At 39.5% G+C, this 16,582-nt stretch overlaps 1 protein-coding gene across 2 annotated transcripts in view; it reads right to left on the bottom strand.

Moving 5' to 3' along the window:
* LOC144535343 (estrogen receptor beta-like) overlaps nt 1-16,582 on the bottom strand; it is an 82,121-nt gene that overhangs the window by 46,139 nt on the left and 19,400 nt on the right. For both annotated transcript variants that reach the window (XM_078277763.1, XM_078277764.1), the window contains exons 2-4: nt 3,980-4,484; nt 3,288-3,487; nt 2,954-3,070 (exon numbers count right to left, since the gene is read on the bottom strand). In XM_078277763.1, the coding sequence (XP_078133889.1) occupies nt 2,954-3,070; nt 3,288-3,487; nt 3,980-4,383 (721 nt within the window). In that variant the 5' untranslated portion in view covers nt 4,384-4,484. The remainder of the gene's footprint in view (nt 1-2,953; nt 3,071-3,287; nt 3,488-3,979; nt 4,485-16,582) is intronic.

Raw genomic sequence — 16,582 nt, forward strand, 5'->3', positions numbered from 1 at the left:
GGATCTTCGCAATCCTACCTACAGCACCTTTAACTGCTCCTCAGATCTCTGCAGGGTAAATCCAGACAGCTAGCTAGAATGTTTTTGTTTTGTTTTGTTAGGCCTTTATTTATATAGGACAGCTGAAGACATGAAAGGGGAGAGAGAGGGGGAATGAGATGCAGCAAAGGGCCGAGGGGCAGAATCAAGCCTGCGTCCGCTGCGTCGAGGAGTAAACCTCTATATATGGGCGAATGCTCTACCAGGTGAGCTACCCAGGTGCCCGACTAAAACAACCTTTAAACGTACTCCTGTTCCACCAAAACAAGTTCCTTCCTGAGGCTATTTTGCAGTGGCACCGTGTCTCTTCCTGGCCGCTTAGCACCGCCCATGACGATTGTGATTGGTTTAAAGAAATGCCAATAAATCAGAGCACGTTTTTCTCCAATCCCTCCGTGGACTAGCCAGCAGCGCTGTGGGGGAGGGTCTGGTGAGTATGGACCGTGATTAGGAGGGAATGAAGGCAGGTGAGAATGGATGAGTCGATGCCATGAAAGTGGGCAGATGGTCACTGAATAATGTGGCTACAGTGTGTTTAGATGAGTGAGTGTGTAGAGTGTTTGTCTTTTCTCTGTGGTGCCAGTGCACAGAGGAGCGGAGGGAAGCCAACCACTGTTAACACAAACTGCAATGACACAGATTTGGATTTAAACTCAGCAAAATATCTCTTTAAGTAGAGCAAATGCATTTATAAACACAAAGGCCCTTAATCCCTACATTTAATACTATTTTCTCACTTGGAAAAGTGTGGAAGAGCCAGACCAGATTCACAGAGTAATCAACAGAGCTCAATGTGTCCTGACGTCAAATATGACACACTTAACAGAAATTAACAGAACTGTTACATTTTAAATAAACATACAATCTTAAACTTTGTTAATTTTGTTAATCTTAAATACATAAAGTTGTTTTTTAAATGTTTGACTGGACTTTGAGCCACTTTGTAAATGTGTGAACAGGCTGGAATCCTCCAGATCCACAAGAGCTGCTGTATGTAGAGACTGTAAAGTTCCATTTTGTAAAACATCTTTTGCCCAAAATGTTTTTTCTGTGAAAAGGAGCCAATCTGTGGAACTGGCTTCCTACAAATATAAAGACTCTAACTAAAATGTCCACCTTTAAAAAACTATCAAAAGCATGGTTCATACAGCAGCAGCAGTGTGATCATGACATATGAAATGTATAGCTGTGTGTATGCGAGGTGTGCATCTGTGTGAGCTTGAGTGAATGTGTTTATTTACTACACTTATTTTTATTGCTACTAACTGGTTTTTTGACTTTTTAATTGTACTCACTGTAAAAATGTGACTCCTATATTATTTTAACTGTTAAAAGCCCTTCTAGGGACAGGTGTTGCAAATTAGCCATGGCTATAAACACCGTGATACAGGCATCGGATTGTTCTTTGTGTAATAATCTATGTTTTTTGTATCTGTCCCTATTCAAATAAACAGAAATAAATAAAAATAAATAAATCTCAAAGTCAGCACCTAATTCTTAGACTTGTAAGAAATTTTAATTAGTATTTTACTAATAGTCCAAATTTCGTGGAAATCCATGCAGCCAAAATTTCTGCTTTGAAAAACAAGTGTGCTACTATCTGGAATCTGTGATTTGCAGATTTTCAAATTGCAAACTCAAATCTGGACGTCAGCACTCTTGACTGGACCAGAAGGTATCGACTGGTTACTCTAAAAATGTTTAAGTGTTTTATTGTTTGCACCTTGAGTTGCTATTAATATAATTATATAAAAATATGACCTCTGTTTTCCACTGGTTAGTTCTGTGGCGAAAATCTGTGAAACTAGTTGACTTTTTGCATTTTTCAACGAGGCAAAATCTCATCTGCTGGAAAAGAGCCTGACTTTCAGATTGCTATCCCCTGAGCAATATTAGCTGACATGTCTATTAATATGTATTTTTAGAAGTAGATAATATACTGTATCTGTGCATCAAAAAATCCTGATAAATTATTACACATTAGTATTTAAAATAGGGCTGTCAAACGATTACATTTTCTTAATCGCGATTAATCGAATTTCTATAGTTAATCGCGATTTATCGCGATTTATCGCATGTTTTATCACATGATTAAAATTCTATTATTTTGCTTTTCAGAACAGTTTTTAAGTAACAATGGAAAGCCATTCTTACCAGTGTATCTTGATTGGGAATCAAATGAATGCAAAGAAAGTGACTTTATGAACTTGATTTTAAGATTTGTATTTGTTTATTATATATTTAATCTAGTCACACATTTGAATTTAAGAACAACAACTGTAAATTACCAGTTTCATTGAATTGTCTGCGTTTTTCCGACAACGGCAGTGTTGCCGGTGTTGAATCCTCTACAGTGAAATACAGTCACACTTTACACCGTTTAGCGTTAGCGTTGTAACCGTGTTTAATCCAGCTACTAGCTAGCGGTAGGCTAACGTTAGCTGCTGTCGAGTGTAGGGTTAACTAGCGTCATGTGCAGCAATGTTTCTGTTTCCTGTAACGTCTGTTTCAGAGCATCAGAGAGAAATGCAGGCATATCAGTGGCACCAGAATGAGGCACCAAAATCGGCATGGCTATTCCTGCAGCAGCAGGATCTGTTACGAGGAAGTACGGCGAAATAGTAGCCTGTTAGGCATGACGCAAAGCCGAGTGAAGTGAAAATAAATGAATAAATGGCGGCATGCGATTAATACGATTAAAAAAAATTAACGCATTATGCTCGACCCTTAATCGCATCGCGATTAACGTGTTAATGCTGACAGCCCTAATTTAAATGATTCCTCTCCTGTGTGTTTTCAGAAGTCTCACAGGTAACACCTTTACATTTTCACTCTCAGTGCTAACAGAACTTTTTTTGCTGCAGGAAAGATGACAAAAACATCCAAAACCCAGATGAGACAGGTGAGCACCTACCACACTTCATCATGCCCACTTCATAGCATTTACGTAGGCGGCAGGCCTGGCAGCTTTTACGTCGGTTCTTGTCGATAGTGCATTGATTTGTGGCGGGGCAGATGTAGTCGTTGTGTCCTAAGAAGGAAAGGAAAGACATACTGCACAATTACTTTCGATGGATGAGAAGTAGGAATAGACTAGGGTTGAACTTGTAATCGTTTTTAAATGGAGATATGAAAAAGAAAGCGATAAGCTAATCATGAAGACTGTGATTAATCGAATGTGTAATATTTAGTTGAATGTTTGGTGTAATACGGTGAATAATCCTGGACAGAAAGACAGAAGTTGATACCTTGGATGCTCCTCTTGAAGAAAGCCTTGCAGCCCTCGCAGGACCACACACCGTAGTGGTACCCCGAGGCGTAGTCGTGGCACACGGCGCAGAAGTGCATGTCGGCCTTCCCCACAGCAGACGAACACAGGGAGGAGTTCATGCCTTCCACTCCCTCCCCTGGTCTCGTCCCCAGCGGCTTGTTGCAGCCGATGATAGAGCTGCGGGATGAAACAGACCGTGAAAAACGGAGGACAACTTGACATTTGGAAAATTTTCGCCTGTCATTCATCACCATCATGTCATTAGTCTTCCAATGGGTACTCTTGCCAAAAAAACGTCTCCACAGCCACATTTCAGTCAACTGGAAAATTACATCCGAAAACTTCACAGGGTTCATGATTGAAACATAATGGCGTGTATAAATCCATCCACGGCCAGTGCCATTTTGACTATCAACTGGTAGCACAGATGATTACTAATTATAAAGTATAACTACAGAGAAAGAGATTAATCCTAAAGCAACTGTTGTGGTGAGAGTAATCCATCCACTGGAATCACTGCGTAAGAGTCAACTAGCTTGGGCTTCAGGCAGGGTGAGGGTCAGGGGTGTTACAACAGGTTTTTCAATTCCTAAACATTTTACCCTCAAACTATCAGCAGGTATTATTGCTATACTCTGTCCATCCATGGATCAGTGTCCGGACACCTACCTGTTGGCGTTGATGCTGTGGGTTTTGGGCTCCAGCCAGGCTGCATGTGGGCTGGGTTCATTGTAGACGAGCGGCTGAGAGCAGCTCAGAGCCAGTGAGGGCATGTTGGGGTGGCTGTGGGAGGGCCAGAAGGCTGACGGGCTGTCAGTGACGGGTGGCCTGGCGTAGCTCAGCACGGACGGGCCGTAGAAGGTCAGAGGGCCATGGCCGTGGTTGTACTCGTGGCTGCTGTCCGCGTACGGAGAGGGGATGCAGACGGGGTGGCTGTCCATGCCCAGAGGAGGGCTGTATACGGCGGGCAGGAGTCCAGGGGAGCTCTGCCAATCGGAAGATTTGCTGGAGTCCACCTCCTGTAGCTGAAGCAGTGGTAACGTGTTAGCAACCAGCCCGGGGGAGGAGGCCATGTCAGGGGGAAGCTAGCGTGTATATGTCCACAGTGGTGATGATTATGACGATGCAGCTGGTTCCTCTTTAATTTTTGTCCATGTTCTAGTGAAGACAAGCCCTGTGGCAGAGGGGGAGATTGGGGGTTTGCACGTAAAACATTAAATTTGGTTTTTATTTTTAGATAAAAACCATCATTTTTAGATGTCAGAGTACATTTCAATGTAAAGCAGGTCCTAATTACAGTCCTATGAGCTGATGAGTGGCTGTAGAGACTAGGGCTGGCTACCGAATTCAAACATTTTTAGGCACCGACCGAATTGCCTAGTATTGAGTATCGGAAAATGCCTCGTCATTCAATACCCAATTTCAATACCTAAGGAGTAAATCTCAGCAGGGTCAGTGAGCCAATAAGCATGCAGCATGATTCTACCGAGATCTAATAATGTTTGTGATTGGCTGTCTAACTGTACACGTTGTAGAGACATGCAGGAAAAACTCTGTTACACAGAGAGACGTAGTAGGAGCTGAAAAATAAACAAAAAGATTTTGCCATTACACGTTAGTGTAATGTTGTAATTTCTTTTTGTTTTATAAAATTCGTATCGAAAAAAGGATCGTTTAGAAACTGGTATCGAAGTCACGGTAATGGTATCAGTACCGATATTGAATATTACCCAGCCCTAGTAGGGACGCCAATGTTGGTCATTCAACCCAACACAATATGGCAACTACTATCGAATGGATTGCCATGAAATTTGGCAAAGCCATTCATCTTTCCCAATGGATGAATTGTAATAACTTTTGGTTGATCTCCTGGAATCCCTGTCTTGCACCATCTGGTCAAATTTACAATGTGTCAAATACTTTGATTTATCAATACGGTTTTCAGTCTGGGACAATGCGCAGTGTTTATAATTTGTATGCACTTAATTTAGCGGAGAATATCTCAACTGTTATAGACTAATATGACCCCATTGAACAACGTGGGATGTGTGCCAAAATCTGTACCCGGGACGAAAGTCCTGCAAATGACCACAACAGGTGACACTATTATCACACCACAGGTGACTGGGACTTTTTCTTCCATTTATAGATATCCTCATAAATTTCTACTATATTAATCTTCATTTTAAGTGAAATACTTTTTGTATTACACTTTTACTTTTACAAAATATGCAAATGAGGCAATATCTCATTAAAAATGAATAAACCTTTGAAGCTACAGTTTTTCTGAGGTGATCACAATGTTTACAATGACCATGATTATAAGGTCATAGAAGAGTGTAAGCATTCTGATTTGATATAAAGAAAATGGCTAAAAAAAACAGTCAACCTATTACATACAACTAGCAACGTACAGATTGCCAGTTATTTATTAACCTAAACTTTAAAAGCTTACGTTTCCTACCTGTTCTAAATATTGCTGTCATCACCTCCAACTTTTTTTTCCAACATAAATTTAGATGGCAGCCATAGTGACCTGAGGTCATAGCAGAGCACATGGTTGTCAAGCAAGATGACTGATCAAGAAAAGTAAGGAAATCTACTCTTGATTCTTTGTCTTGGCATGTACACTTATTACGTCATTATTATATGAGTTGTAATTTTGTGTATTTAAATAATTATAATGAATTTGTATCAGTTTTATATTTAATTTGGTGTGTATTGTAGCTAGCTAACTACAGTTTGTTAGCTAGCTAGCTGCTAGTGTTTTTGTTTTGTTTTTTTTGCAAAATGGGGAAAATGTCATCACCAGTACATCACAACTTGTGATCACATAGTCTCAGACAAGTTGATAAAGTTACAGTGTCTTCATGTCATGAAGTTATTCCTCACAAAGAACAGATAAGTTGGTACATACCAATTACTCATATTTGAAACCTTATTTTACAAAATTCCAAAAGATCTGAAGAGAGTGAGAGAACAATTTATCCATCCAGTGTCACATAGATAATACTTCATTGGACTGGGCTACAGCTGGAAACATGGTAAGATAAGCTTTAATTAATTAATTTCAATTTATCTGTGGATTATGGGGGTTAAAAAATAGAAAAGTGACATGCCATGTTTAAGGTAACTTTTGTTTGAAGTGGGAAATATTTTATGGTACAAAAAAATAAATCGATCGCTTTTTTGAGCAACCTAACAGTAGTATAATTGTTTACTTACAGGATGAGGTACCTCTCACTGCTCCTTGTGCTACACCTAAACCGATCAATCTCGACAAGTGCATCCTATGCCAGAAGACGAAGCAATCTGAGTACCTCTCTAGTGGTGAAATTGGCTGGGGTGTTATTGTTTCGCTTGCCAAACAAACAAAGATCAATGACACTCGAACTGCTAGGGTTCTTCAACTGACAGTGCAAGAGCAAGATATAAAATACCACACCAAATCCTGCTAAAGAACATTTCAAAGGGATATGGCTAAGGCTGATTGCACAACCCAACCATTAGAACAATCTGAGCCATCTCAGCAGAATGGGTGTCCCTGTCGGGTAGCTGGTATCCGTTGTTGCAAGTACTGCAAATGCAAGGGAGGCAATAGTTCTATAAATCCTATCACTGAATGAGCTCTCATCATCATCCCCATACACAACTTCCCCAACAGGACTCTGTTGTGAAAGTTTTACCTTGCAACACAGGGAATAAACCTGTTGTTTTGTATTCTTCACTTTAAGTTAACGTTCCAATGATAATAGCAAGGTTGGATATAAAATGTCTGTATATTAATCAAATGCTTGTTTTCTCTCTTTTAAAAAAGTCCCATGTTTTATTGTTTATTATTTTATTGTTGTATTTATAATTTTCCATTCAATACAGCACAAAACAGGACATCCCCCCCACACACACACTGAACATCTACAGAAACACAATTATAAAACTAGAATAGAATTCTTACACTTACACTACATGGTCATTGTAAACATTGTGATCACCTCAGAAAATCTGTAGCTTCAAGAGTTTATATGTACGCATATTTAATGAGATATTGCCTAATTTGCATATTTTATTTTTTCGACAAAGTGTAATACAAAAGGTATTTCTCTTAATATGAAGATTAAACTGGTAGAAATGTATGAGGATATCTATAAAAAGGGGAAAAAAGTCCCATTCACCTGTAGTGTACTATTGTGGTCATTTTCAGGACTTTCGTCCCGGGTACAGATTTTGGCACACATCCCTCGTTGTTCAATGGGGTCATATTAGTCTATAACAGTTGAGATATTCTCCACTAAATGAAGCACATACATATCTTACCTAGGACCTAGACTATCTCCATTTTAAGCTGCAACTGCAGCAATAACAATAAATGAGAGTTGTTGTGTAATTCTAATATTTGCCTCTCAGTAAACAGATGGCAAAGCAGCTAAGTTTGAACAGGACAATTTAAAAGTGACACTTTTGCTGTCTTAGAATAAAATTTGAAGCAGAAAATTGAACAGTGTTGAACTTTCTGTTGGAGTGTAGGAATACATTGTTTGACAAAACACTTAATGAGATACTTATTTATATAAATGAAGATGATGATGGGTTTTTTTTTTAACCAAAATGAATTTACACCTTCAAAACCTTTTCAGTTTGTGTATCAAAAAGATCAGAGTTGCATTGCACGTTGCTGATTGATCAATTGATTGATCGTGAATTGAACGTTTTTATAAACAGGTAGCCTAATGTAGCTTTGGTTATGCTAATTACCAATGACATGAACATGCACCTAACCCTAACTCAAACAGTGTGTTTTTAACCCCATGAATTGTTTTAGATTAGTTTAAATGTATATTATGTTATTAAATGTTATTAGCACCTTTTTAAAAGGTGCTCTAAGCAATGTTGGGTGACATTACTTCTTGTTGAGGTTCAAAGTATTTTCAAACAAAACAAGACTAGCTCGCCCCTCCCTCCTTCTCATCCCGTCCCCTCTCCCTCCCTTCCATGCTTCCGCGCACTAACCCCCCACCCCCAAATCCTTCTTGTCGGTTATTGGCTGGAACTCTGGAACACTGTTTGTGTATGCTTCGTGGTGCAGGTTGGCACAGATTGGTTTTGTTGGCGTTGGTGGACCCTGGGCTGTCTACAGAGACTACTTTTTTTACAGTGTGTTCTGGAGACAGGCAAGCTCGCGGATAGTGAGATGTTTGCTGTATGTGACAAAAAATATTGTAGCCTAAATAACACGTGACATTGCTTAGAGCACCTTTAATTATCATTATTTAAATATTCATCATTGTTTAAAATTGATTGTCATAATGTGACGCCGGGGTATTACTTTTAATCTTGCCGGGGGAGAGATTGAGATTGGGGTAAATCGTTGGAATCTTTGTGAAAGTAACTCCCACTGCCCAGTGGCTCCTTTAATCTCTATTTAAAAACACTCTTACTCCTTTTAGATGGCTTTATAAATAACCAAACCAGGTTTTTTTTAAAGGAGTTTTTCAAGTGATTTTCCACATCTATGATCTACAGTGGCCCTGAAGTGCAAATCACAACAGCAAACAGGAAAACACGACAGCAAATATGAAAAGCATCAAAAACAGCATAAAAATATATGAAAAACAGCAAACAGGAAAACACGACAGCATTATCTTCTACCGGAAAAGGTAGGGCCTGTCTAGCAGAGGACGGAGCCTCCTGATTGGACAGACGGACTGTCTCTCTGTTAAGCATTAAGTTAATGCTGTTGTGTTTTCATATTTGTTGTCGTGTTTTCCTATTTTCTGTCGTGTTTTCCTATTTGCTGTCGTGTTTTCATATTTGCTGTCGTGTTTTCATATTTGCCGTCGTGTTTTCATATTTGCCGTCGTGTTTTCATATTTTCTGTCGTGTTTTCCTATTTGCCGTTGCGTTTTCATATTTGCTGTCGTGTTTTCATATTTGCCGTCGTGTTTTCCTATTTGCTGTCGGGTTTTCCTATTTGCCGTTGTGTTTTATGGTTTGCTGTTGCGTTTTTCTATTTGCTGTTGTGATTTGCACTTCAGGGCCACCGTAATGATCCCCTTGTGCCCGTGCATGATGGCCGCTACGTTTTAACCCAAACCTAACCCTCTTGAAAAGCTTTTGTAATCAGTCTAGAGTTTCTGTAAATCCTTAGTACCAGTCCAAAAATTGTCAAATGTTCCCACAGACTTTAAGTAAAACGACGCACAGTTTACTTACTGTGTCAAAGGTGAAGAGAACAGCTTTGTATTATTAACAGTGTATTTAAACTATGAACAGTTGTTACAGAGACGGAATATAAAAGCCTGTGTGACCTCACGCAGATTGCTAAATAAATAATACTGTAACCAAATTGTGCCAGATGAGCTGGTTAATCAGTACAATAATCAACAGCACAGCAGCCAGTAGCTCTGCACAGTGAACCTCACACACCATGAAACACACAGCTGGAATGTCTGTGAGGTTTGGGGTTTTTATGTATCTTTTGTGATATGTTTGGCTTTATTTGATACTCTACAGCATTAAGAGAGAAGAAATTCTTGAGTACAGGATACAAAAAGAGGAAGAACTGTGAGAATCCACTTTCATCCATAGACAAAGGCTCTGAAGAGTTGACATAAAGCTATGCATCTTGGCTTTAGCCCTAATTCCAAAGTGGGCCTAATCTTTTGCTGAATAGCGAGAACTGAACTGTGGCCACAGGATAATGTTACATGCTAAAATTTACTTGATAAGGTCACTTACCCAATATCTATCTGATGGTTGCTGATGTTAGCTAACATTAGCCACCATAAGCTACCGGTCATACCAGACCAAGTCAGGCTGTTACAGCAGCCCCTGGGTGTGTTGAACTGAGCAAAGGCAAGTTTTATTGCTTATGAATTCAACATTTATTTTGTAAGAAATAAAAAGGGATAAGGGATAGTTTGGATATTTAGAAGTGTGGCTGTATGAGCTAATTCTCCATAGTCAGTGTGTTAACTACAGTAGATGGCGGTCGGCACACCCCCATTTTGTTTGCAGGCAACAGCTTGAGTTTCTCGAGGTGCAATTGAATACACCATTAAGTCCCGTCAGTGTTGTTTCTCTATCTCCAACAGTCACAGCTAGACTACTCTGTAGTCTAGCTAAAGAGCTGCAGTTGTACATCCCGGTGGTTTATCAGTGTTTTAAGCCCCCAACGTCTCCTTCCAGGCAGTGCTGCCTTGAAGGCACCAGGATTAGGCAATGGTTATGGTTAGGGTTAGGTGCCTTGAAGTCAACGGTCACAGCGCTGCCTGGGAGGAGACGTTGGGGGCTTAAAACACCATTGAGCGTCCCGGTGTTGGAATCCTATACAGCCACACTTTCTGTACGTACACACCGCCGCCGACTTGAGCTGCAAAGAAGCTCTGGCCGCCCTGTCAAAGACGCTTGTCAAAAAGTACGGGGAAGCTTTTTGACGCTTTGGCCGCTCTGACGTGGTAGCATTCTTCGATCATGTTCAAGCAGCCACTGCACGGCCAATACATTGATACTAGAAACCTTTTATAAATTACATATATAATGACAGAATATGTATTGTTTGTTGGTCACAGCGGTGTCTGTTAGCAGTTAAGTCGCTCGTTAGCCGCTGAACTGCAGCAGAATGCAGGCAGAGCGAGCAGCCGCCAGCTGTTGATCCGTGCAGGACTTCACTGTGAGCGGACTGTTTAAAGACGATGTGACTGGCAGGTAACGTTAACTGGTCCCTATATGCAAACAACGTCATATCATAAATGATAGGGAACCCAGCAACGGAAATTATGAGCTTTTCCTCCATTTTCTCGGAACTAATGTTTTGGTAGGAACGAAAGTTTACATCCTATGTTTCTCCAGAATCAGCCAGCGCGAAGGACGTCTATATTCCGATTGGTTGCTGGGGTTTTTTCCGCTGCTTGCCGCTGAACTGCGTTCAACTCATTACCATAAAGTTGACCTACTTTCAACTTTCTGATTGATGCTCTGGTCGCTCAGAACGCCCAAAACGTGACACCGACGGATTTGCCGCTCCTTGCAGCTGAGAGAAGCCAGCTTCCATTGAAAATGAATGACTTCCGGGAACTTTAGAAGCTCAAGTCGGTGGCGGTGTGTACGTACAGTTTAGACTCTTTAGCTTTTAGTATTTTAACCAGCCAGCTACTAGCTATTAGTAGGCTAATGTTACCTGCTGCCATTTAGTCAGGTCCATACCGGTCGTATAGGAACTTTTCCGTATAGGAACATGGATATTGGCACTGGGTTTCTGTACCCAACCCTAGACAGGAGACACCATGCCAAACAGTTGCAAGGTCAATTGCATGAACAGTCAACACGTCAGGTCAAAGTGGCATTGAGCAAAACGATGCACACTTACCTGTTCGTTCTGAATACAGGGTACGAGCACAATAATGTCCTAATTTATCTCAAATATTTTCTAGAATTAAAACGTCATTAACAGGCCAACATGTTAGTCTATTCTAAAATTCTCCTTCAAATCCATCAGAGAAATGCAGCCCTACAGCCTTCTTTAATCTTATTTTGGACACATAGCCAGTCCAAACATGCTGTTGATCACAGAGATTTACAGATACATTTTTATAGATACAGCAGATATGATTTTCACTTAGTATACTATGCCCTTCATGTGTTGAAGTTAAACACCACAGCTTGTACTGTAAATTCATATATCATGTAACTTGTCCCAGTTTTTATTTTCAGGGCAACTCCATAGTGACTTAGAAACGTTTAAGTCTGGGAGGCTGTATGGTTCAAGTTCAACTTATTATACTGAATGGGGATACTGCTGATGTGTAACTGTGCTAATGTCTTGCTGCTTTCTGTAGCTCTGCATGGCTTACTGAAAAAGCTTATTTGTTGCTCTAGCTGTTTGTATGGTGTCTTGTTGATTACTGTCTGTATAGTTTAACCTGTACTAATGTCTTGCTGTTTCCTGCTGCTCTGGTCTAAAGTCATCTGGCCAAAGGACTACAGTTGAAAATTAGCCGGCTAGCTAACACTAGCACATTTTCAGAAATGTTGATTAATGTGTGTTGTCCTTTATAAAGTAAAGAATAAGAAAAAAGTTCAAGGGTTGAGTCAGCCTTGTAATTGGGATGCAGCCAATATCAACTCAGATAAACTGTTTTTTACCTTCAGATAAGTCTGGAAGACAATGAGAATCGGCTGACACTGATCACCTACAGAACAAACTGTACCATAACAATTGGCTAACTATGGCTAAGTATTTAGATAGTGTGACTCAATCATACTCAAAATCCAGAGCCTCCTGAACAATTAAGGCAACAGTACACTTTTCAGTTTTAGTCCAAAAAGCTGTCGACTGCAACTGACAATAACTGGAATGGACACAGACCAACTTCCAAACATTGTGCCCATGAAAATTTAACTTTTCAGAGCTAAACGTAACCAGATCAAGGTTTACAAAACAAGAAACTACACAGGAGGAGGGGATTCTACTTCAGACTGGCTGTATGTCGGGAAATCAAACTGTTAGAGAAAAAAAAACACAAGACGCACAGTAATAGAAATAATTATGGTAAAACTAACTCCTGGTTGACATTTCACACCTGAATATCTTCTCAGAATTGCCAGAATTAAATATTCACAGCCTCGATTTACCTAAATTAAAAATAAGTCTTTGATCAATGTTGCCTTGAAAGCCTGAAGTTAAACATTTCACCAACCTGCACAATGAATCAAATTAGATCATAAAGATTTAAGAGCTTACTTACTTTTGCGGGCTGTGTGGCTCAACAGTTAGGCTTACCCAGTGACTATGTAAAAGAACTGTTTTGTCAGAACGTCTAGCCGAAGTTTGAGCTTTGGACAGACTAGTGATCATGGCAGCCTTCCATGGTAAACCACCAGGCAGGCAAGGGTCAAAGGACACTATCTCAATGCAACTCTGTCTTTTATTCCACTAATTCATTCATATATTGCCTACATGTCTGCTTCTTTCTTTCTTAATTATTTTTTTAATTTCCAATGAACAAAAACGAGTTTTGCACAATACTTCATTCAAATATAGGGACAAACATGGGGACAAGCCTCCTGATGGAGATGGTGAGCAACAGTCTAAGGATAAAGTGTCATGAATGTAAAGCTATTACAATAAATTCCTCTGTAGTTGATCAACAACCAAATTGTATTCTGTAACAGGCAAGTAAGAAACCAAACTGAATTATGTTTCTTTTGTTTTATATTTGAATGCCACCCAAATATCCCAAATGTTTAACCCAGGTTTTGAAATTAACTTTTTGTATCTTGGCTTCAGCCACTTAAAAGATTACCATCATTTTTTTGAAGAAAAAAAACCTAGCAGCCACTTGGCTGGTGGCCATTGCCAATTTCCAACCCTAGTTTAAACTCCGTAACCCCTACTGTGTTCATTAATAGTTTCCAGCTTAGTGCACCCTCCCCCAAGTCATTTTCTGCTGTTATCACTTCTTTGGAATAAACAACAAAATCAAGGTTAACTAAACTAGCCGAGTCTTTTAGGTTATTCAGCAGCAACATACTGCATGACAGGTCAAAGGTCTCTGTGCACATAGAAACATTGTTTTTTTTCTTACTGCAAAGAAAAATCCATATCTTATATTGAGTCTTAAAAAAAAAAAAAGGTTATTTGAAGTGAACAATCTGCCATTTGTTAAATTTAGTGCATGGATCCGGAAACACGTGGTACATTTATAGGGATGTTTAACTCACTGAGTTAAACAGTAAAAAAATAAAAATAGGCTATACAATATATATATATATATATATATATATATATATATATATATATATATATATATATATATATATAAAAAGTGTCGCAATAAGTATGCAATATTTATTTTATTTTGTGCAGCGCTGCGTCCCGTCTGTTGGCTGTGTGGCTTAGTTGTGTTTGATTTAGAGCCCGCTTGAAACACTGTAATGATCATCATTTCATTGGCCAGTTACCGTGCCACTTGCACATGTTGCTACACATCAGTGCACAGGTCCACTACATGACAAACCCTATGGAGCGTACCATGTGACGTGTGTGCATATTTCAACAGAGTGACAGTGTAAGTGAGGAAATAGATAGAGACAACAAAACGGAACAAATCATGTTGTACCAGTCCAATATGACTGTCAGTTGAAATAAACCTTGTGTTTTAAAAACTTGTTTGAAAACTTGTTTAATTTGTTATGAATCTATTTTGATGCATTTTCCTGTAACTTTCGTAATTTTACATGTTTAAAAATATCAAAATGAATATCGATATCGCAATATTCATAATCGATATCGCAATATCACATTTTGTCAATATCGTGCAACCCTAATTTCAAGTTAAATGCTCAAGTCAAGTTAAATATCACTTATTCTTTTTGCAGTGAAGCAGACAGTATGGACTGAAGCAAGAACTCACATGAAAATAAAAAGTTTGGATAAAAGTAGACAACATGATGAAATAAAACTAATCTTTTTTTTTTTTTGTGATACATTTTTATTAGACTGTTTATTGTCTGTAAAAGGTAGGCGTGGCTTGGGAGTAGAAGCTAAAGCAGCGAAGCAAGTGCATTCTGGGATTTGGTGTCTTTCATCCACATGAGCCAAAAACACATTTTCTGGCTTTTCTCGGCCTAAGCCACCAACAAAAAAAAAAAAATAAAAAAAATAAAAATATCACATTTCTACTACATAAGTGACCCAATTTAAAGATATATTCATCTTTCCAATGGTGAAATATCCCTTTAATCACTGGGTGCACCTCAAGAGTGTTTCCCCATGGCACTCCATAACATTTTACAGCTGATCTTAAGCAAATATAAAAGTAAAAGGATGTCCTGGGGACCTCAAAACTAGCTCTCAGGTCTTCAAAACAACATATGTTTCTCATTGAATAACTGGTCTAAAGTATAAATACCTCTGTCACTCCACTGCTTACAAGCAAAGGGTTTGTTACCAGACAATAAGTGTGTCAATACACACTTATTGTCATAATATGCCATATTGGGGTAGTCAAATGCCACTTATTGGTGTAGGTGCTCCTCCACCTGTTTAAAAGTTGGCCAATGTGTTGGTGATAATAGGGCCATAGGTTAGCAAACTTTTTTGGACACACACCTGCAAAGGCAAGGTCTTGCAGTCTTAGATTTCCAGTGAAGTTTTGCTCTATTTCTCTCCATGGAACTGTAGATAAGGGGTCCATCCACACTTTGAGGGCCTGTAGCTGAAAGGCGCTGTGATACATTTTGAAGTTGGGGAGGGCCAGGCCTCCCGTGTTTGTGGTACGTTGAAGGGTAGAGTATTTTAGCCTAGGTTGTTTATTGTTCCAAATATACTGCTGAATTAAAGTATCAAGTTTCTTCCAGAAATGTATTGGTGGGGGTAAGGGGATCATTGTACTTAAGAAATTCACACAGGGAACTATGTTAATTTTAACAACAGCAATCCTGAACCGTAGTGATGCCGGCAGCGAAGACCACTTGGCCAGATCCCTTTGAACATTACTTTAATCAGTCCCTCCAGGATTTTGCAATGTCGCGATCGCGCCAATTCACGCGACTCGCAATTTTGACCAATCACTGCAACCATTCCGCACATTTGACCAATAACCTGAAGTTTCAGGCGCCTTCAACCAATCACAGCAGTCCCACGTGCACTCTGAGAGCCAATGACCAATCGGGAGTGAGAACGGGTTGATCATTTCCTTGTTTTTGATATGAAGACGAGACGTGTGTGTGACTCATTTACCAACAAAACGTACAGCGAAAGACCGTGCAAAACATTTCAGACCGTCCGATACATTTTAACATCAATGTAGATTTTAACGATTTAAAAGTCGCTGAAGTTGCTGCCGTTTCCATCCTGGCTGTCGCCTCTCTGCAGCGGGTGGGGCTACTGCTCCGTACCCCCCGGTGTCTTAAATCCACCAGCCATTTTCATATTATACCAACATTTACAGCATCCTGAGCCTTTTTGGTAAGGTTACTAGGAAATCTCAGCCCAGAGTAATTTTATTCTCCCCAAAACAAGTTTCCTTCTTATTTTTAAAGAACTATACAAAAAAAAAAAAAAAAAAAATCGCAACTTTTTTGCAACTTTCACTGTCTCCCGCAACTTCATTGCAACAAACATACAAAAGACATCGCAACTTTTAGTGCAATTTTTTACAAACGCTCCCACGAAATCAGGCATTTTGGGCCACAACAATCTCAAAAAAAGGCCGCGAAATCCAGGAGGGACTGCTTAATATAGTTTCATAGTTGTCCTGGGCAACTCTGTGT

The sequence above is a fragment of the Sander vitreus genome, chromosome 20 (genome assembly GCF_031162955.1).
Source record: "Sander vitreus isolate 19-12246 chromosome 20, sanVit1, whole genome shotgun sequence".
Taxonomy (NCBI): Eukaryota; Metazoa; Chordata; class Actinopteri; order Perciformes; family Percidae; genus Sander; species Sander vitreus.